The 23833-nt window shown below is 36.8% G+C and overlaps 1 protein-coding gene across 1 annotated transcript in view; it reads left to right on the top strand.

Annotated features, from left to right (window-relative positions):
- Nucleotides 1–23833, top strand: part of LOC138700893 (neprilysin-1-like) — an 81248-nt gene that overhangs the window by 47374 nt on the left and 10041 nt on the right. The window contains exons 2-6 of the mRNA XM_069827293.1: nt 8322–8369; nt 10135–10380; nt 10451–10656; nt 10724–10903; nt 12364–12575. Of these exons, the coding sequence (XP_069683394.1) occupies nt 8322–8369; nt 10135–10380; nt 10451–10656; nt 10724–10903; nt 12364–12575 (892 nt within the window). The remainder of the gene's footprint in view (nt 1–8321; nt 8370–10134; nt 10381–10450; nt 10657–10723; nt 10904–12363; nt 12576–23833) is intronic.

Raw genomic sequence — 23833 nt, 5'->3', positions numbered from 1 at the left:
GAATATGTCGAAATTGTCTGTTTGTTTTTCTACGTGGCATTGAATCTTCTTTAGCCCACAAATAGCAAGAACTTTCTTAAAATCCGTAAATTTCAAGGTCTGTTTACAAGCACAACACTTCAAATAACAAATGACAAAAGACGAACAATCTCCTAGCAACGCAGTGATGTGAGGATGAACAAAAACGCTACGAACTTACACATTACTAATGCTATACTTTTGTGGAATAGAGATAGGGCCCTTCTTGCAATGCATTCTGAAGGCCCCGTGTGGCTAATCATCTGATCTGTAGCCACGTCTTTGACTGCGATGGTAATGCATAAGTAGGCCTAATACACAGAGCGGGCCAAAAATCACCATACCCATAGATATTTTGTTTCTTACTTACCTAATCTAATGGTTGGATACGTCTCCACGTCCTTTGTGCTAGATCGTGCGTATTTGCTTGTTTTCCGCACAGAACCAATACGCGGTAAGTGTGAAATTCCACATTCAGTATTCCCAACGTAACACACATAACAATTTCCCTCTTCTTACCGCTTAAGCGCGACATTCATTTTACTGCTTTAGGCTTTTAACTTATTATTTTTAGAGACGTTTAACATAGTAATAATTATGAATTGGAAACTTACCACTGCAATTTCACCTAAATTGCACTGTTAATTATTGTTTTTAAATATTTGCAAAAATTAAGTAAAGTCTACTACTCCACGAAACTTATTGCATTCCTGATACAAGTAACATTAATATATTAGTAGGTTATTTTACGAAGCTTTATCAACATCTTTGGTTATTTAGCGTCTGAATGAGATGGTGATAATGCCGGTGAAAAGAGTCCGGGGTCCAGCACCGAAAGTTACCCAGCATTCGCTCATATTGGGTTGAGGGAAAACCCCGGAAAAAACCTCAACCAGGTAACTTGTCCCGACCGGGAATCGAACCCGGGCCACCTGGTTTCGCGGCCAGACGCGCAGACCGTTACTCCACAGGTGTGGACACAAGTAACATTAAGGAAGTCGTGAAAAAATCAACAAGATTCCAGATGCCGATGTTATTACTGCAATATGTTATATAAATAATATTGTTAAAATATTAAAATGAAAAATAAATCATTACATAACCTTACCGTTTGTTTTAAGTTCGCTTTTATAGACTGGGGGAACAAAAAGACAGACGTATATCACGGCCTGCTGGAGTATAGTAAACACAGAAAACATTTTATAGCAACAATACTGAAGAAAGATATTTTGGTTTTCCGAAGTTGTCGTCATTAAACAGAAACCAAGATGGAGATTTCATTGCAACTAATTAGAAATTCGTCTTTCAGGTATGTAATAAACGATCTTCGCACAAAATAATGTACGATACACGAGCGGTATGTTTGTTCTCATGTTCTCGGAAATTAAAAAAGCTCAACTACGTTTCGCTTTTTCAATATTTTCCTCGACCATGAAAACGTCAACATACCGCTCTTTTAACGTATATTACTATTGTGACATTTTACTTAACTGTTTGGTATTACGTCTGCAAAGGCAGCTGTCACAGCGTCTTTCAGTTCGTCGTTTGTTTGTTTCGCTTGGCAACCACTTTTCCTTTTTATGTACCCCCACAGGCTGTTGTCAAGTCGGGACTTCATGGAGGCCATGGTAATGGTGCTGGTAATATGTCCAATAGATCCAGCAACTGCAGCACAATCATGTGTCTAGTCTGACAACTGTTCCACCACTTCAAGGACTGACTTTGACGCTGCCACTAATGAACTCTCGCTTTCCCCTTGCTAACAATGTTGCTTTTCTTCCAAATCTTCTTCCAAACTGTGTCATAATTTGTTGCCTCCTGTGCTGCCTTTCGTGGATCCAAACACTCGCAACCAACCAATCTTCAAGTCAATAATTACTCGTATCTGCCATCTTGCTCACAATTCAAATGATTCAACTATTATTGTCACTGCTACCAAATATTTTGGCCATTGTTATGAACTGTCTTTCAGTGTTGCCACATCCTTTTGTCACCAGGTTTAGTAATTACTAGACTTCGTTGAATTGCCACACGCAGCATGCAATCAGGTTGCCGATGTACGGTAGTATAGAGGAGGTGAGCGACCGCCCGGTCTCGTAGTACAGGGACATCATTTTATTTTTACTTCTATTTTTATTGTACCTTAGTTTTTGAATGTACTTCACTCCCACCCCCTCTATTAGTAAACTTCCAACCGTTCTTCACACAGAACCAAGCGTATACAGTCAAAGTCGCCTTACGGTCATAGTAAACACAAACAGTACTGAGTTAGTGAGTATAGTACGTTCCAGAAATATGTTCGCTTTCAATATTGAATCATATTCTCGCACAGGTACTGTCGTCTGTTTGCATATGTCGCATCCCGGTTTCTCCCACCCACTTCTGCCCGTCCTTTTGTGGCTGGGCTGTCTTAGCTCTTTTCTGAAAACATTAATTTCTGTTAGGAATTGGACGTCTACTTACATAATGTTATACAGCTGTTTAAAATAACTTAAATAAAAGGACCTCGTTAAGTAATTAACTGTCACGTGATTTTCCCCCTTTCTACGACCTTGCGACATAACCACTTGGACGGACAGTAGATAGTATGTCTGAGTAATTTTATCTTTTCGGATCGGGCAGAAGTGGAGATTGAATTTACAGTACGTAAGGTACTCTTTTATAGATTAGGTACAGAATTATTTCAACATGAGTTACTCGTACGAAGGACGAAACTGGTAATTGGAATTAGGTATAATAGTCTATATGTGATAATATGCAAAAAAGAACTGAAGCCTGTATCGAAATGAACTGCCATCATTTTAAAATATGTGTTTAAATATCCATATTATGATTATTTTTCAATTTAACGTCATTCTCTATATCGTACGCTAATGTGCTGTAGACAGTATAATATACACTGCATAATGAATACGTCCACATGGACAGCTCAGTTCGTGAGTAAAATCACTCATTGTTAATACTGTACTGTATTTTGATTAAACAAAAACCTAATGAAAATGATCAAACTCAAAAGCGCGATATTTCCTAGTTTACGTAAATGGATGAACTACTTTTCTTCCCTCCTATACCTAGTAAAGTGATTTGTTTGTATATTACGCCAGTATCATCGAACTCCAGTCGTGTAAGGGGGTTGCAAACGGCGTTGATCCAAAGGTATAGGCAAGTTAATATTAAAAATGTTGGTAAAAATAAAATGATGTCCCTGTATGAGCAGTTCATATTAAGAGTTGTGACCGGTCCAAATAGATAGAGCAGCTACAGCTAATGTATACCTATGTAAGCACTTGTTTTTGCATTACTGTGGTTGGAATAGTCAAAGCTTAACATTTGTTCAGTGCAGACAAGAATTCAATCAAACATACTACAATGAGAGTGTTGCTGTTCCAAACAATTGCCCCTGGAATACCCTTACCCCCGCAGCCAGTCTTGACCCGTTGGAAAACGTGGTTAGGTGCTGTTAATTATTATGCAGAATATTACAGCAAATAATGGAGGTAATTGATGCATTGGATAGCACAGACATTTCCGCTGTTGCAGCTGTAAAATCATTGCCTTCTGAACAGCTATTGGAAGATATTCTGTTCATTGATTCTAATTTTGAAATCGTGTCCAAAACCATCATCCTGTTAGAATCGTCTAAACTGCAACTCTCAGAAGCCCTTAATATAGTGTATAAAGTATCACAGACCGTTATCCAAAATAACAATTCACTAATTTCAGAAAAAATGAAATGTAACTTGAGAAATATTATTGCTAAAAAATTCTGCCTACAGTATTCACAACTTCGTACTATAAATAATGTACCATAAGGTCACGACAAGACATCTGAAGTTGGTGAACTAAAAAGTAGTGACTTCCCGTTCTTCAAATATGTACGTATCATATCGTGTGATGTTGAACGTACATTTTCCCGAAATAAAAACTATTTAAGTGACCATCGGAGGAGGTTCACTTTGCAGTAGTTCAAAATGTACGTAACTCTTCACTGCAATGCACATATTCAAGGATGATGTGAGTATCTTACATTAAATTTTAAGAGTTAATATATGTCACTATAAAATAATTGTGTATTTACATGTTTAGACATTTCCTACTTCAATGATCATTCATTATATTTCTTGAATGCAGAATGCAGGTTTTATTGTAACCGCAGTATACTGCTCAGTATTTACATTAGAGGCATACTCCATCCGTTGCACGCCTCTTTCTCATACAGTCTATACCGCGTGCGCAGTAAACCTTACAATTCTCGTGGCAATTCCACGAAGTCTAGTAATTACTAATCCTACAGTACATTACATTGTAAGGTGACTTATGGTACACCCTGTATGTAGCCTATATTCCCAAGAACGTACAAGCCATACATCATTGATGATCAGGAGCTTTGTTGCCTTAAATTCTTCGGAACTATCGATTGCAGCGCATTATTCAAGAGAACCGAGCACACCTGCTGCTGCTCACCATTCGGAAGTGGTGGTCCACGATACTAGGTTGACACGTCACGGGTCAATCGATGTCACAGGGCTGAGTGTCGATGTCCTATCTTTGTAAGCTCATTTTGTTTCATATGCCCAATTTCAAAACGGCTTCTCTTTTAATTCTGCTAATAATGACGTCAAAGTTCTCTCAATATGAGGCATTTTACACAAAATTAGTATGTAACACACATACAAGCACTTTTGATTAAACTAACACTTAACGATGCAGCGCATTTACAGAAAACCAACATGGCGCGGCGTATTATATCGCGGTTGAGGCTAGCTCCTCATCCTGCTACTGACTCGTAGAGAATCGATACCCCCTCCTCTCCGGTCTTCCCTCAAGCATGCCTGTGGAGGAGGCTTTTTCCACAAGCCTCTCGCAGTGGAAATACTGCCAACAGCAAACTTAATATATGGAAGGATCGGAGTGAAACCAAGTGTTACGATGCATCTTATTACGAACTTATACTGTTGCTAGATATAATAACTCGAATTTTTTGGGTAGGCTAAGTCTCAAAACCCTTTTAAGAGCTTCGCCACTGATGTGAAGAAAATAAAAGATGACATTTGCGTCCCGTTTATATTGTGTCGGGAAATGTGCATGGGACAATCTCTCTAAATATGGGACTTTGATCATCCTATTTTATGACAATGTATAGTAGAATGGAGTTAATGACTGATATCTACCGCAGGAGAGGGTTGAAGTGAATCAAGTGTACGTGTTTGCTCTCAGGAAGACTTGTTGCCGGTATCTAGTCGACGGCGCGGAGTATGAAGATAGATTCCATTTCCTTATACACACCGTATCGAGATGAGGGCTATTCTTTTAAGACAAATTTACGTTATTTGACGGAAGATGAATTTGTCAGTTAAAAGTTGATATTATCATACAGGGTGTTCACGAAAAGTTACCGCCACTGACGGAGCTTATTTCTGAAGACATTCTAAGCAAAAAAAAAAAAATCATATAAACATGGGTCCTATTCTCAATATTTTCAGACTTACACTAATTTGAAATTGCTTGTAAAATTCCTTTCTCATTTAGTTTTAAGGATAAAAGAATACTACAAATAGAGAATGAATTATTCAGAAGTATCATTCCTTTAATTTGCTAGTATTCCGAACCTAAAAATGTGTTGTTAATTCCATAGTTGCTTTGTACAGATTTTTTTGTTCCAATTTTTAACTAAAATTACATTATTCTTACGTACTTATCAAAACTGTTACAAATCATACGATTTCTAGGAGCTTGATTCTTTAGAATTCAATTTTGCATCGTAATGTACAGTCTTAAAGAGTTTACAAAAGTGGCGTGATTTGTAACAATTGTTGTATTAACTGCGTAAAAATAATAACACTACAATTGGGTATATACCAGGTGGCAGTGGTATATAATATACAATAATACAATAACTACAGCAATAAAAAATTAAAATGTAATTTACTTCTAACTATAAATAAATAGATGCAATAAACCTAGGACTATAAATAAAAACTATGCTATAATAACTCCTACAATAAGCAAAAGTAAACCTAACCTATTTCACCCAACTATTACCAATTTAAGTAATTACATATCACCTTAATTAATTACATATCACCTTAATTAATTACATATCACCTTAATTAATTACATATCACCTTAATTAATTACATATCAACTTAATTACACATCATTTTAATTAATTACATATCACCTTAATTTATTTAGAAATCATCTTCATCACATATCATATTAATTAATTACATATCAACTTAATTAATTACATGCCACAACTAAGTTAATTACACTACACCTACAAATTATAATTTTGTAATTAAAAATCTAAAAAAAAAAATTCTGTACGAAGTAACTATGGAATTAACAACACATTTTTAGCTTCAGAATACTAGCTAATTAAAGAAATGATACTTCGGGATAATTCATTCTCTATTTGTAATATTCTTTTACCTTTAAAACGAAGTAAAAATAAACGTATTTATAAACACTTTCAAATTAGTGTAACTCTGAAAATATCGAGAACAGAACACACGTTTATATGACTTTTTTGCTCAAAATGTCTTCGGGAATATGCTCCGTAAGTGGCGGCAACTCCTCGTGAATCACCCTGTATAATGTAAATGACTTGTTAAAGTTAGTTGTGGTAAACTTAATGGCACTCCATATTCATGTGCTGATGGCAGAGTAGTAATTTTTAGCGGTTCAACCCGGGATAGTGTATAAAGGGGCCACTTGGGATATAAATGTTATTAAAGAATGTCTAGATACCAGTTTTATTTCATTAAATGCTTAAAACACAACTTTGGCTTCATTTGCATTAACTGCCGTTGATTTGCTGTATCATAATTACAACAACTGGCCCACTATTCAATTAATAATGATTGAAAAGACCTTGCATTAAAGAAATTCACCCAAGTGAATCAGTATATTTAGAATTATTATTATTATTATTATTATTATTATTATTATTATTATTATTATTATTATTATTATTATTATTATTATACGGCACAAAATTTGGAATGGTGGAAGGAAGGGAGAAGATATATAATGCCAGTAAACCTGTCTTGGCCAAAACAAATTCCACTTGTACTTATTGGTATTTGAAGTTGGATCTCCGAGGAAGAGAGTCGAAGCTTTATCTGTTCGGTGAAGAAAGTGTCTCATTTCGGTAGTACCTTACTTACTTACTTACTTACTTAAGGAGCCCGGAGGTTCATTGCCGCCCTCACATAAGCCCGCCATTGGTCCCTATCCTGAGCAAGATTAATCCATTCTCTATCATCATATTCCACCTCCCTCAAATCAATTTTAATATTATCCTCCCATCTACTTCTCGGCCTTCCTAAAGGTCTTTTTCCCTCCGGCCTCCCAACTAACATTCTATATGCATTTCTGGATTCGCCCATACGTGCTACATGCCCTGCCCATTTATGTCAGGTAAAGAATACAATGCGTGCAGTTCTGTGTTGTGTAACTTTCTCCATTCTCCTGTAACTTCATCCCTCTTAGCCCCAAATATTTTCCTAAGCACCTTATTCTCAAACACCCTTAATCTCTGTTCCTCTCTCAAAGTGAAAGTCCAAGTTTCACAACCATAAAGAACAACCGGTAATATAACTGTTTTATAAATTCTAACTTTCAGATTTTTCGACAGCAGACTAGATGATAAAAACTTCTCAACCGAATAATAACAGGCATTTCCCATATTTATTCTGTGTTTAATTTCCTCCCGAGTATCATTTAAATTTGTTACTGTTGCTCCCAGTTATTTGAACTTCTCCACCTCTTCAAAAGATAAATCTCCAGTTTTTATATTTTCATTTCGTACAATATTCTGGTCACGAGACATAATCATATACTTTGTCTTTTCGTGATTTACTTCCAAACCTATCTCTTTACTTGCTTCCAGTAAAATTCCCGTGTTTTCCCTAATCGTTTGTGGATTTTCTCCTAACATATTCACGTCATCCGCATAGACAAGCAGCTGATGTAACCCGTTCAATTCCAAACCCTCTCTGTTATCCTGGACTTTCCTAATGGCAGACTCTACAGCAAAGTTAAAAAGTAAAGGTGATAGTGCAAGCACCAGTAGTTCAAAATTACAGTGGATTGGAAAATATAAAGCAGCTATGCAAGGACAAACACGTCCCTAGCTTCGTAAAGCACTTCGTCGCTTCGCAATGTGCACAGTGTGTTGCGTCCCGTATTATGGCTTTCCTTGCCACCATTCCACTACTCAGCCCACCTATCATCAAATGATTGCAACCCCACGACATTGCTTCTTGTCTGATGCCCTTGATGTTTCTTTGTTGCAGCCGCCATCTCCAAGAAAGTGTGCCTCACGGAGGAGTGTGTACGCACAGGTGAGGACCACCTCGACCAAGCCTTCGCCCTGGTGGAGAGACATCAGTTTGATGACAAGTGACAACAGCTAGCACTACATTATTTATTACACCTTCCAACTGATAAGTTTACTTTATACCGTAAATCACGTTCCTATTGGAAACAGAGTCCTGCTATGAATCGGGATGTAACTTCATAGACACTTGATTCCTTGTTGCTCTCAGATAATTTCATAGCAATCTCCATATGTCTTTATGTTTTTCACATAATTTTATTGCGATCTCATCATCTCTTTACGTTTTTTATTATAATTTCATAAGAATCTCCATATCTCTTTGTGCTTTTCATAAAATTTGATAGGTACATCGATGTCTATTTATGTTTTTCGTATAATTTAATAAAGGTCTCGATGCCTCTTTATGCGTCCCATGCAATTTGATACGAAACTGGACATCTCTCTGCGTTTATCATACAGTTTGTCAGGAATTTTGATGTTTTTGGGATTCCTGTCTTGATAGGAATCCGGACATCTCTACGTTTATGTTTCTCATGTAATTTGATAGGGATCTCGAAATTTCTTTATGTCTTTCGAATGTAATTTGATGGGAATCTCGATGTCTTTTTATGTTTTTTTATGTAATTTGATAGGTATATTGTCTTTTTATGTTTTCATATAATTTGTATGTCTTTTGAATATAATTTGATAGAAATCTCGAAGTCTTTTCATGTTTTTTCATATAATTTCATAAGAATCTTCATATATATTAGTTTTTCATATAATTTGATAGGAAGTCTCTTTATTTTTTTCACATAATTTGATTGAAATTTTGGTATAATTTCAAGTTTTCTTATAATTTGATAGGAATCTCGATGTCTTTTTATGTTTTTCATATAATTTGACGAAAGTTTAGATTGTTTTTATGTTTTTCTTATAATTTGATAGTAATGTTGATGTCTTCTTGTTTTTTGGTATAATTTCATAGGAATCTCGATGTCTTTATATTCTTCATATAATTTGATTGGAATCTCGATGTATTTCTATGTTGTTCATATAATTTGACGAGAGTTTAGACTGTTTTTATATTTTTCTTATAATTTGATAGTAGTGTTGACGTCTTTTTATTTTTTCATACAATTTGATAGGAATCTCGATGTCTTTTTATGTTGTTTATATAATTTGACGAGAGTTTAGATTGTTTTTATGTTTTATTATAATTTGATAGTAGTGTTAACATCTTTTTATTTTTTCACATAATTTGATAGGAATCTCAATGTATTTTTATGTTGTCCATATAATTTCATAGGAATCTCAATGTCTTTATATTCTTCATATAATTTGATGGCAATCTCGACGTCTTTTTAAAATTTTTCATATAATTTGATAGAGATCTCGACATCTCTATGTTTTTTTATATAATTTCATACGAATCTCGCTCTTCGTTCTTCATACAGTTTGTCAGGAATTTTGATGTTTTTGAGTTTCCATATATCTTAATAGAAATCTCGACATTTCAACGTTTCTTAAAATAAGTTAATTTGGTATGAATCAAAGTGTCTTAATGTTTTACGTATAGGTTCATTTAACAGAAATCTTGACCTCTATTAGTTTCATACACCGGTTGATAGGAATCTTCTTATAAGTTGATGGATTCTCCTTCTCTCTGCATTCCCATACAACTTAATGGAACTCGTGATCTGTCACAGCATGCGTCCTTGTAACTTGATTAGTGCGATTTATCCTGTCACGTGACCGCAGCCGTCATTTGTCTCATGGTCGTTGTGCAGCCGCGTCGCTGCTGGCTGCGATGGACCGGGCGGCGAACCCGTGCACCGACTTCTTCCAGTTCGCGTGCGGCACGTGGAACAAGAAGCACGTGATCCCCGAGGACCGCAGCAGCATCAGTACCTTCGAGGTGCTGGCGGACCAGCTGCAGGTCATCCTCAAGGGCGTGCTGGAGGAGCCGGTCAACACGCAGGACAGCGAGGCCACGCTCAAGGCCAAGCGCTTCTACCACTCCTGCATCAACATCTGTGAGTATCGCAGCGCTGGCCGCCGCCGCCGCGCGCTATCGGCATCGCTCAGCGCTTGTCTTGCTTGCAGCCCAGATCCGGCGTCTGGGGGACTCCCCCCTGCGGGAGGTGCTGGCGTCGCTGGGCGGCTGGCCCGTCGCGCAGCCCGAGTGGGAGCCGCCGGCCTTCTCCATCGAGACGCTGCTGGGGCGCCTGCGGGGGGAATACAACGAGGGCGTGCTCATCGAGCAGTGGGTGGGCCCCGACGACAAGAACTCCTCCGTCAACATCCTGCAGGTGCGGACAAAGTGACGAGGGCCAGGGCTCGGTACCCCGCTCGGTCTAACGCGCGCTTGTCTTGCAGCTGGACCAGATGCAGCTGGCGCTGCCCAGCCGGGACTACTACCTCAAGGCGGACTCGGAGGGCGACCTGCAGGCCTACCACCGCTACATGACGGAGGTGGCCAAGCTGCTGGGGGCCGACGCCGACCGCGCCGCCGCCGAGCTACAGGATGTCATCCGGTTCGAGCGCGAGCTGGCCAACGTGAGTTCACCGAGCTTGCGGCTGTCAAAGAGATCCGAACTCTCCAACAATAAAACAGGCATTGCGATTAAGTTCGCTCTCCAGAAGTCAAACCGAGCACCTGCGCTTGTCAGCAATAAAATCGATCACCTGCGCTTGCCAGTAATCAAACAACCTCTTCTTATGAGCAATCAAACCTATCACCTGCGTTTGTCAGCAATCAAACCAATCTCCTGCGCTTGTCAGCAGTCTAACCAATCTCCTGCGCTTGTCAGCAATCAAACCTATCACCTGCGCTTGTCAGCAGTCTAACCAATCTCCTGCGCTTGTCAGCAATCAAACCTATCACCTGCGCTTGTCAGCAGTCAAACCAATCTCCTGCGCTTGTCAGAAGTCAAACCAATCTCCTGCGCTTGTCAGCAATCAAACCTATCACCTGCGCTTGTCAGCAGTCTAACCAATCTCCTGCGCTTGTCAGCAGTCTAACCAATCTCCTGCGCTTGTCAGCAATCAAACCAATCTCCTGCGCTTGTCAGCAGTCAAAACAATCTCCTGCGCTTGTCAGCAATCAAACCTATCACCTGCGCTTGTCACAAGTATAACCAATCTCCTGCGCTTGTCAGCAGTCTAACCAATCTCCTGCGCTTGTCAGCAATCAAACCTATCACCTGCGCTTGTCAGCAATCAAACCTATCACCTGTGCTTGTCAGCAGTCTAACCAATCTCCTGCGCTTGTCAGCAATAAAACCTATCACCTGCGCTTGCCAGCAATCAAACCTATCACCTGTGCTTGTCAGCAGTCTAACCAATCTCCTGCGCTTGTCAGCAATAAAACCTATCACCTGCGCTTGCCAGCAATCAAACCTATCACCTGTGCTTGTCAGCAGTCTAACCAATCTCCTGCGCTTGTCAGCAATCAAACCTATCACCTGCGCTTGCCAGCAATCAAACCTATCACCTGTGCTTGTCAGCAGTCTAACCAATCTCCTGCGCTTGTCAGCAATCAAACCTATCACCTGCGCTTGCCAGCAATCAAACCTATCACCTGTGCTTGTCAGCAGTCTAACCAATCTCCTGCGCTTGTCAGCAATCAAACCTATCACCTACGCTTGCCAGCAGTCAAACCAATCACCTACGTTTGTCAGCAGTCTAACCAATCTCCTGCGCTTGTCAGCAATCAAATCTATCACCTGCGCTTGTCAGCAATCAAACCTATCACCTGCGCTTGCCAGCAATCAAACCAATCACCTGCGCTTGTCAGCAGTCTAACCAATCACCTGCGCTTATCAGCAGTCTAACCAATCACCTGCGCATGTCAGCAGTCTAACCAATCGCCTGCGCATGTCAGCAGTCTAACCAATCGCCTGCGCTTGTCAGCAGTTTAACCAATCACCTGCGCTTGTGAGCAGTCTAACCAATCACCTGCGCTTGTCAGCAGTCTATAGTAAACACGAATGTAACCTATCTGGTATTTTTCGCAGGCGTCGCTGCCAGAGGCGGACCGTCATGACACCAGCGCCATCTACCGTAAGCTGAGCCTGGAGCAGCTGCAGCTGGAAGTGCCGCAGCTCAACTGGCTGGAGTACCTGAGGGCATTCCTGGACGCGGACATCGACCACAGCGAGCCCGTCGTCAGCTACGCCATGCCCTACTTCGTGGAGATGGGGCGCATCGTCCAGAGCACGGACCGCAGGTACGATCAGTTGCGTGGGGGGAAGGCGTATCACCATCGCGTGGGTTTATGTGATTCAACAATTACGGATCCGGATTTAAAGTATTTCTTCAATAAAATAAGGTGAACGTATTAAATACAGTGCTCTATATTCTTCAAGCAACATAGAAAATCTTAATAATGACAACATTGGGGAGTTCAAGATTGTTTTCGTTTGTTTCTATCATGGTTTCCATTGCATTCTCTAGCAGTAATCAAATCGATTGCATTTCAGATGGCATTGAATGTATCACAATGATACAAAGTATGGCGAATATTTTGGATATAACCAAATAATAGCCCATTTTGTGGGGGGGAACAGAAGAAAATTATAATTGGTTACTGAAGAAATTGCATTTTAAAGAAAAATAACCCTGAGCCAAAACATTTTCCCCTACACTAGGAGGTGCTCCTTGTAGCAAAGATATACACGCTGCAGAAGAAATTTAATTTCAAAAATAAATTACCCAAGGACAAAACATTTTCACCTACACTAGGAGGTGCTCCTTGTAGCAAAGATATACACGATGCAGAAGAAATTTAATTTCAAAAATAAATTACCCAAGGACAAAACATTTTCACCTACACTAGGAGGTGCTCCTTGTAGCAAAGATATACACGATGCAGAAGAAATTTAATTTCAAAAATAAATTACCCAAGGACAAAACATTTTCACCTACACTAGGAGGTGCTCCTTGTAGCAAAGATATACACGGTGCAGAAGAAATTTAATTTCAAAAATAAATTACCCAAGGACAAAACATTTTCACCTACACTAGGAGGTGCTCCTTGTAGCAAAGATATACACGGTGCAGAAGAAATTTAATTTCAAAAATAAATTACCCAAGGACAAAACATTTTCACCTACACTAGGATGTGCTCCTTGTAGCAAAGATATACACGGTGCAGAAGAAATTTAATTTCAAAAATAAATTACCCAAGGACAAAACATTTTCACCTACACTAGGAGGTGCTCCTTGTAGCAAAGATATACACGGTGCAGAAGAAATTTAATTTCAAAAATAAATTACCCAAGGACAAAACATTTTCCCCTACACTAGAAGGTGCTCCTTGCACCAAAAGTATGAGTACACTGTGCAGACTCAGAAAGAAATTGTCCCTGAACCAAAACATTTTCTCATACTTGGAAATGCTCCTTGGACCAAAACTGTCTTAAAATACGCATAACAGCGTCTCTTCTCAGCTGCTGCAATAAACAACAACATTAATTTTCAAAGTTTCGAATGAAAATGACCGACGAGTGTCGGATAGCCTAACCTTGTATGCGGAAAAACTGCGTCCAACATCGGCTGAAACCAAGGACGCATACGTAAAATGTTTCACATCATTAATTTCGTTTCTACATGAATTGAAATCACGTTTTTTTTTTGTATCACTGTGTGATGTAGAAATGAAATTGATAATATGAAATATTTTACATATGCGCCCTTGGTTTCAGCCGATGTAGAACGCAGTTTTCCCGCATACAAGGTTAGGTTATCCGACACTCGGGGGTCATTTTCATTTCAAACTTTTTTGTTTATTGCAGCAGGAACCAAAACCAGGCAAACAACATGCAAGAAAAGTAAGGTACGAAATAGATGTGATAAATAAATTAATGTAACAGTTAAATATAGAGAAAGCAAAACTGTACGCCATACACGTTTTCGGCATTCTAAAACTGTAATGCAGAACTCTAAATATAAAAGAACATCTTTTCAGACTTATGTTTTACCACATTTGTGACAATTTAAGTATGATTTCTCAACCTCACCAGCATTTTTGACCTTTCCGATATTAGCCCTTGTTATACAATAACTGTATTGTCTTGATTTGATAATACGCAATACTCATAGGCCTATACATCACACGTAATATGCTTGCTTAGGTGTCCGTACGTTCACCTCAGACTAATACAAATACACCGATGCCACGGCCCTACTGAACCAAATCATTTTGATAACCAAGACACTGTTTTGTTTTGTCTTTTCTATAAATCAAACATCTCTAATGCTATTTATTTCAATGATGTATGTTATTCAAAGTTACGAAATCTTTCCACGCCGACCAAATGCCATTTCGAGAATGATGAGCGAGACTTGAAGCGCACGAGAGTTACGAGACGAGACACGAAAGACAAATGCAACGAACACAGCGAGCGAGAGCGGCAGTTAGTTTTGTTCATCTCTAGTTTGCACTTATGCTCTTTAAAAAAATACATAAAAACTTGGAAATACATAGGATAAAGGAGAAAGCCATATTGTATAGTAAAATAAGATAAATAATGGAAGATTACTTACTTACTTACTTACTTACTTACTTACTTACTTACTTACTTACTTACTTACTTACTGGCTTTTAAGGAACTCGGAGGTTCATTGCCGCCCTCACATAAGCCTGCCATTGGTCCCTATCCTGAGCAAGATTAATCCAGTTTCTATCATCATATCCCACCTCCCTCAAATCAATTTTAATATTATCCTCCCATCTACGTCTCGGCCTCCCCAAAGGTATTTTTCCCTCCGGCCTTCCAACTAACACTCTGTATGCATTTCTGGATTCGTCCATACGTGCTACATACCCTGCCCATCTCAAACGTCTGGATTTAATGTTCCTAATTATGTCAGGTGAAGAATACAATGCGTGCAGTTCCGTGTTGTGTAACTTTCTCCATTCGAAGAGACGCTGAGACATTTACTTCAGTACTGGCTTCGAAATTACTTGTCATTTTTAATAATGGAAGATTTAGGTACTTATGAAAAATTACAAGTAATTTCGAAGCCAGTACTGAAGTAAATGTCTCTGCGTCTCTTCATTACACTGGCAGAAAATTAATATGTATGTATGTATTTATTCACACTGCAATGGGTATATACCCGGTGGCAGTGGTAACTAATTACACTCAATAATGACAATAATAAACTTATTAATTAAAAATACAATTAATAATAATAATACTAATAATTAGTACAAATAATTAATACTAACAATAATTTATAATAATAATAATAATTTATTTATTTATTTATCTATTTATTTATTTATTTATTTATTTAGAATATTAATGTGCGAAACAACAGCACAAGGCCAATTACAGTTTTGCACAGGTACAAAACGAAACAAAACAACAAATGATGATGAGAATGAATGAAGAAAATGGCAATGAGATGAAAATACAGTATACATTACTCAATTGACCAAAATGCAACAAAATAAATAGCACAAATAATATTATTAAAATTAGTTCAGTGAGATAATTAAAATGATGGCAATTAAATAAAATGTATTATAAATGAATTAATGAAACCATATAAATGAAGACAGGAATCATATAATTAATATTGTAAAGTTATGCAAATGACGAGAATGGTATGATACATATCTAACATGGCATAAATAATAAAACTGACATAAAACTCGAAAAGTATTACTACACATTAAATGGATCCAAGTTCAATCCATGCAAATTAGCATATTTAATACATCTGCAGACCGGAGAGAGAGATTTAGGATTCTTATTATAAAACAATTTATGAAATCTTAAACCATTAGCAGGAATACGAAGACTGATATTGCTTATGAAAGATTCACAATCAATATCACCCTTAATGACTTTACAAAAAAATAAATAATCAAGATCCTGACGTCTGGTGAACAAACTACCGCAATTGAAATATTCGCAATTAGTCTCATAGTTATAATCGAAATTTGGTAAAAATCTATAAGAACACAGGGAAATAAATTTTCTTTGAATATTCTCCAATTTAGCCGAGTCAGTGGAAGTAATGGAGTTCCATACAACAGATGCATATTCAAGCTTGGATCTAACCAATGTATAGTATAAAATTAATAAACACATAGGAGTAGAAAAAGAATAAGTTATAGACCTAATTAGACCAAGCATTCTTAATGAATGGGTATAAATATATTGCACATGATCATGAAAATATAATTTTGAATCAAGTAGAACACCAAGATCTCTAATACAATCTTTCCTAGTAATTACGACATTACTGAGAGAATAGTTAAATTTTAGGGAAATAGTTTTCCGTGAGAAGGAAATAACAAAAGTTTTGGATTGATTAATTTTCATTCCATTTTCAACAGACCATTGTGAAATTGAATTAATGTCATTTTGAAGAATTTGACAATCAGCCGAACTATTAATTTTACGAAAGATTTTGAGATCATCCGCAAATAAAAGGCAGCTAGAACTTATTCTCTTACTTATATCATTTATAAATAATAAAAATAGGAGAGGTCCCAATGTAGACCCTTGAGGAACTCCACATAAACTATTAAATGGAACCAAGAGAGAATTACCTAGTCGAACACAAGACTGTCTATCTGTTAAATAATTTTCAAACCAATTAACGTAGCTAGTGGAGAGACCAAAATTACTTAATTTATTTAATAACATTTTGTGAGGAACAACATCAAATGCTTTGCTAAAATCAAAATAAATCGAGTCAATTTGACCTTGAGTTTCGACAACAGGCATAATGAGATTGAGATAGGAAACTAAATTAGTAGTAGTAGATTTCCCTCTTGTAAATCCATGTTGAGCCGAATTGATCTTATTTTTGACATAAAATGAAATGTGTTTGTGAATAATTTTTTCAAAAATTTTAGAAAAATTGTTTAGGATAGAAATGGGTCTATAATTAGTAACACTGTTTTTATTACCATTTTTGAAAACTGGAATAATGGATGCTTCCTTCCAAAGTGATGGGTAAATTCCTGTTTTTAAACTAAGATTGAATAAAAATATTAAAATGGGTATGAATATATTAGAGCAACCCTTGATTATAAAATTAGGAATGCTATCTGTACCTTCAGATTTATTAGGCTTTAGCTTTTTAATGGCTTTAGTTACATCATCGGATGTAATTTTAGGCAGGGGCAAACAGTCAGTAATATTAGAATCATAAGTAATGAAATTGAAGTTACAATTTTGTTGAACAGATTTAAATTGGCTAGCAAATGCATTTGCAATTTCTTTTTCATCTGTGATGTGAACGCCATTTATTATTAGTTCTGTGGGATAGCTATTAGTTTTTCGAAACGTTTCTACATATTTCCAAAATTTATTTGGTTCATGCTTTAGGTTATCATCAATTGATTGTAACCATTTGAATTTATTGGATTTAATCATGGCTTTGACTTGTTTTCTAAAATTAGAAAAAAATTTGATAATGATGATCAGTTTTATATTTTTTTGTAATTTTTATGAGCTTTATTTTTTTTCTTAATAAGCTGACGTAATTCGTTTGAAAACCATTTAGGATAATAATAATAATAATAATAATAATAATAATAATAATAATAATAATAATAATAATAATAATAGGGAATATCCTAAATTAAATGAAGCACGATCACTTAAAATAACATTTAAAATAAATCTAATTTGTATCTTAAATCTATGTTCGAACTAAAACCCACGAGTATGATATGTTCATATCTGCACAAGTACCTTTCCACATTACACTCATTTCGCTGTCAACTCACTCACTGCACTGGAACTACGACACATTTCACTGATTCTATCCTGATTTCACTAACACTTCAAACACATTTCACTGTTCAAATACTTTGCACTGCCACTATAAACTATAAAGCTTCCCTGACAGGAACACGTTTCACTGACACAACACACTTCACTGACACAACATAATTCTTCACTGATACAACACTTCAATAACAAAATATCAATTACACCCTTAAGTAGTGTGTATAATATACTACCGTCTATTAATAAAGTCCTTAAGCCTATTTTTAAATATGTTTTTGGTTGTTGGTAAAGCCTTTAGTAAGTCTGCAGGTAAAGCATTCCAGTCCCTGATAGTACGATTGAGAAAAGAAAACTTTCCAGTGTCCGTCCTCTGTCTTCTTTCCCTCAATTTATGTATACCGAATGCCTCACCGCCAAATTCGGAGGAGATTGGCTGAAGTTCGTAGGTCAAGGCATCGAAAGAGACTGGAAGGAAATTAAAAGGAAAATGCGAAGAAACATTGGCCACTCTTACGTTTTCAAGATTAGAAACGTAATACCTGAGAGGTCCGTCAGATCTTCGCGTGGTGTCAAATGTGGGCTAAAGTACTCTGATCGATTCACGATCGGGAATTATTTTTAACAATGTGTTTAACAATGTGTTTTAACAATGTGTTCTCAAGAGTGGGCCAAGATTTTATGAGCCTAATCAGTGGATGCCAGTAGTGAAACAGGAAAACTTTACAGTATAAATAAAATGGGATATTAACGACTTATTTGATCTAAAAAAAAGGTATCTGGAGATTTGGATAAAAACTCTGATGTGAATTCAGACGGAGATAAGATTAGTGAACAAAGACTTCCCTAGACCCTTTCTGCGAGGCAGGAAATGATAAGTACCAGGAAGTTCATATCAACTATTTGATTTGCTAAGCAATTTTTAAACTTTTAAAACGCTCTCCTGAAATGTTAGCATTTTTCAGTTAGCGTACGACACTTTTCTTCTGGGGAGCGCTTTCCGTTTTGACAACTTACTGCTGCCGAATCCAGTTACTTCGAACTTCATTTAACCACAAAATATTTCTAAGGAAAGGAAATCGAAAATATATCTTGTCATTATTAACACAAGATACGTGAATAATACTTTGAGTATTATTACAACAAGACATCGCCAAAAATATACTTTTGTACGATTTTTTTTTTGGTGAAATATGACTTAATTCTAAAATATGGTAAAATATGCATTTATATGATCAATAAAAACAATGTCATCGTGTTCAGAAAAGCTATAATTAATGTGTTTAATTTAATTTAAATTTGTAAAGGGACCAGGATGAAAATATGACGTCATCGAAATCAGGCCTTACTAATAATGTATTTAGCAAATCAAGATTTCAGGTATAACTCCCTGTAAAGTTGATTTGAATAATTTCGAGGAAAAAATTGCTCAGTGGTAGAGCGTTGGTACGTTAAACCAAAGGTCCCGGGTTCGATACCCGGCTCCGGAACAATTTTTCCCTCGAAATTATTCAAATCAACTTTACAGGGAGTTATACCTGAAATCTTGATTTGCATAATACACGTCACTGTTCGTTAACAGAAAACCACAATTTAAGTCACACGGAGTTAGTGTGCACTCGAAGTTGGTTGCTTGACGGTTGTCAGCCCACTTTGAGGTCTGTGGATATAGAGGAAAAAATTGGATCGGTGTCGGTTAGAGTTCCCGGGTAGCTCAGTGGTAGAGCGTTGGTACGTTAAACCAAAGGTCCCGGGTTCGATACCCGGCTCCGGAACAATTTTTCCCTCGAAATTATTCAATGTATTTAGCAATTTCTCACAAATAAATTTTGAAACTTTAATCAACGATGATTCCATCATCCTGCCCAGTACGATATGAGATCAAAAATACAGAGATACCCATAAAAAGAAATTTTGTGAGCTGAAGTTGGTGAAATTTTAGGCAAGATAAGTAAAGTACCGTCGACCTGGTTGGCGAGTTGGTATAGCGCTGGCCTTCTATGCCCAAGGTTGCAGGTTCGATCCCGGGCCAGATCGATGACATTTGAGTGAGCTTAAATGCGACAGGCTCATGTCAGTAGATTTACTGGCATGTAAAAGAACTCCTGCGGGACAAAATTCCGGCAAACCGGCGTCGCTGATATAACCTCTGCCGTTGCGAGCGTCGTTAAATAAAACATAACATTTAGCATTTAGGTAAAGTACTTCTGTATTTCAATACAGGTTAATTCTATCTACGTTAGAAAATTAATAATTATGACATTATAAAAAAAACTGAACTTAGTGTTGTTAGAGCAGGGACTTGCTGTAAATATAGGGTGTCAAGGGAATATCTTCCTCGAAATTCCATCAATTATCAACGAGTACTGTAACCAATTGCTTGAGATTAGTTTAAAATCCCAATGAAGTGTTTTAGAACCAGTTTTAAGTTGAATAGCTTGGACAATAGCTTGAATATTGTGACCACTATAATTTGTAACGAACTATGCAAGTTGTTATGATACAGATCGCTCGTTGGGAAAATATTTAAATACACGCCACGTCTGTGATGCACTACTGAAATTCTTAAAATCCATAATTTTTTAGCTAGAGTTGAAATTTTTACTGAATATGCTAATCAATATTATAATAATATATTGTTTATTTTAATCTTTTTCTGGTAAATACTAAAAAAGTATAATTTTTTTTTTGTTTTCTTTAATATTTTTAGTGAACATCGTATTTATAAAGAAACAATATTACCTGTTTAAATGTTTTTTTTTCTAAAACGTAATACTGCATATTCTACAACAGAATATCAGTAATGCCTTACTCTAATTCGTCCATTTCTTAAAAAAAAAAGTAATTTCTTCAATGTCCAAACTTAAATAAAAATAATACTGCTTTACGTATAATTACTTAGCAATAAAACTATGGCTCTGAACCCTTCAATTACAGTTAGAAAATTATGGATTTGTGTCAAGCAGAAATAGAAGTAGAAGATATCTTGAGTTGTCGCAATTTCATTATTTATTAATAAAATTATTCTTCGATCCTTGTGTGAATTTTTCGTGACATTGTCCTTGTTATGACGGTCAGATAGGATTTAAAGGTTTTCTTGAAATACCTTACAAGGAAATTGTACAACTTATTCTGTGTATACGTCATCTGATACGCCTATATTGAAATTCACAACACGGCCATTTTGAATGCGTACGCTATGTTGTATCAGCACTGTAAATCACCATCTATTGTGTCCACTGATTTATAGCACATTGGTTCGTTCTTGTGTTATGCTGTAGACTGTGATTATTATTATTATTATTATTATTATTATTATTATTACTATTATTATTATTATTATTATTATTATTATTATATGTACTACCGGTATTGTTGTTGTAAATAGGTACAGTCATTTCCCATAACTATGGTCCTAGAACACAACTATGGTCCACGATACAACCATTCAAAGAACATTCTAGAAGTAACATAACACAGACCGTTCGTAGATAGGTGCTGTGACTTGACTTCAAACTATAGTAGAGCAAAAATAGGCCTATAGATAAACGTGGTACTACGTTATGGAGTACAAAATTTGAATGGTTGTATCGTGGACCATAATTATGTTCCAGGACCATAGTTATGGGAAATGACGGTAGTGTATTTTAGATTAGACAAACATACAGCGGGAAAAACTATTAAATTCAGTTTATTCGTCAAAGTCAATAGAACTGCTGCTACATCTCACAACAGAGATATTGATGAATAAGTATGTCAAGTTTCATCACTCTAGCTTTAACCACTGGTAAATAAAATGAATACATGTGGTTGAAAACACAGAAAATGATCCGTATGAACATGACCCCATCGAGAATCGAACCCGTGACCTTCCTACTTTGCAGCGTTACGCCTTAACCGCGACGCTATCGCGCGCCCCAAAATACAAAAGTGCTTACGTCTTTATTACAACAACCACAATGAACTGCATCACCGACCGTCTCTAGAAATTCCTTTTCCTCAAACCATTTCGACAAAAGATCTCTTCTTGCACTTCCAGCAGGAACTATAGTAACACTCCACAATTCGACACAAAATTAGGCCTATACAAGATTGCAGTTTGCAAGCATGCTGCTGCCTTTCTTTCTTCCAATATTTTGACGTCTGGCTTGTAACGTGAAATTCCAATGTAACAAAGGGAAGATTAGTGGAACGTCCAAAGACTAGCTGTCAAGTAGGATACCACGAAACTATATTGTCGGTAGCGTTTGTTTTATTTTTTCTCAATAGACAAATAACGTGTAAATACCAGATTCTGCGAAGCAACATTCATAAAAGGCACTATTATGCAACTTAATATAATACACTAAATCCAGAAAAAAAAGACATAATATGCCAAATAAAAATCTTCAAAATATACATTACGTAGTCGACCTGGTTGGCAAGTTGGTATAGCGCTGGCCTTCTGTGCCCAAGGTTGCGGGTTCGATCCCGGGCCAGGTCGATGGCATTTAAGTGTGCTTAAATTCGACAGGCTCATGTCAGTAGATTTACTGGCATGTAAAAGAACTCCTACGGGACAAAATTCCGGCACATCCGGCGACGCTGATATAACCTCTGCAGTTGCGAGCGTCGTTAAATAAAACATAACATTACATTACACATGAATTTAATCCCATAAAAGGCCAAAACATGAAACATGCACGGAAATAGTACGGTTATTTGGAATGGATAAGTCATTAAACGAATATCTGCAAAGTTTGAGAAGTGTAACAAGCTTATACAGGGACATCATTTTATTTTTACTCCAATTTTTATTGTACCTGAGTTTTTGAATGTACTTCACTCCCACCCCTTCTGCTAATGAAGTTCAACTGTCCTCCACAGAGATCCAAGACCGCATATACAGTCATAGTAGCCTTACGGTCACAGTAAACAGTTTGTTCCAAAAATATGTTCGCGTTTTCCAGTGACGAAAGAGCTTTCAAAATTGCATCATTTTCGCACAGGTACTGTCGTCCATTTGCCTACGTCGCATTCCGGTTTTCTCTCTCTGTAAAGGCTACTGGCTGGGCTGTCTTAGCTCTTTTCTGAGAACATTAATTTCTGTTAGGAATTGGACATCTACGTAATACATCTGTTTAAAATAACTTAAATAAAAGGGCCTCGTTAAGTAATTAACCGTCACGTGATTTCCATCCTTTCTACGACCCTGTGACATAACCATTTGGACGGACAGTAGATGGCATGTCTGAGTAATTTTATCTTTTCGGATCGAGCAAAAGTGAAGATTGAATTTACAGTACGTAAGGTATTCTTTTACAGAGTAGGTACAGAATTATTTCAACATGAGTTACTAGTACGAAGGACGAAACTGGTAATTGGAATTACATACATTAGAACTGAAGCCTGTATCGAAATGAACCGCCACCATTTTTAAAAATGTGTTTAAATATTCATATTATGATTATTTTTCAATTTAACTTCATTCTCTATAGTGTACGCTAATGTGCTATATACACTATAATATACACTGCTCAGTTCGTGAGTAAAAACACTCACTGTTAATACTGTACTGTATTCTGATTAAACAAAAACCTAATGAAAATTATCAAACTCAAAAGCGTGATATTTCATAGTTTACGTAAATGGATGAACTACTTTTGTTCCCTCCTATACCTAGTAAAGTGATTTGTTTGTATATTACGCCATCGAACTCCAGTCGTGGAAGGGGATAACAACCGTTGAT

This window comes from Periplaneta americana, chromosome 6 (genome assembly GCF_040183065.1).
Source record: "Periplaneta americana isolate PAMFEO1 chromosome 6, P.americana_PAMFEO1_priV1, whole genome shotgun sequence".
Taxonomy (NCBI): domain Eukaryota; kingdom Metazoa; phylum Arthropoda; class Insecta; order Blattodea; family Blattidae; genus Periplaneta; species Periplaneta americana.
This window is presented reverse-complemented; position numbering and strand designations above follow the sequence as displayed.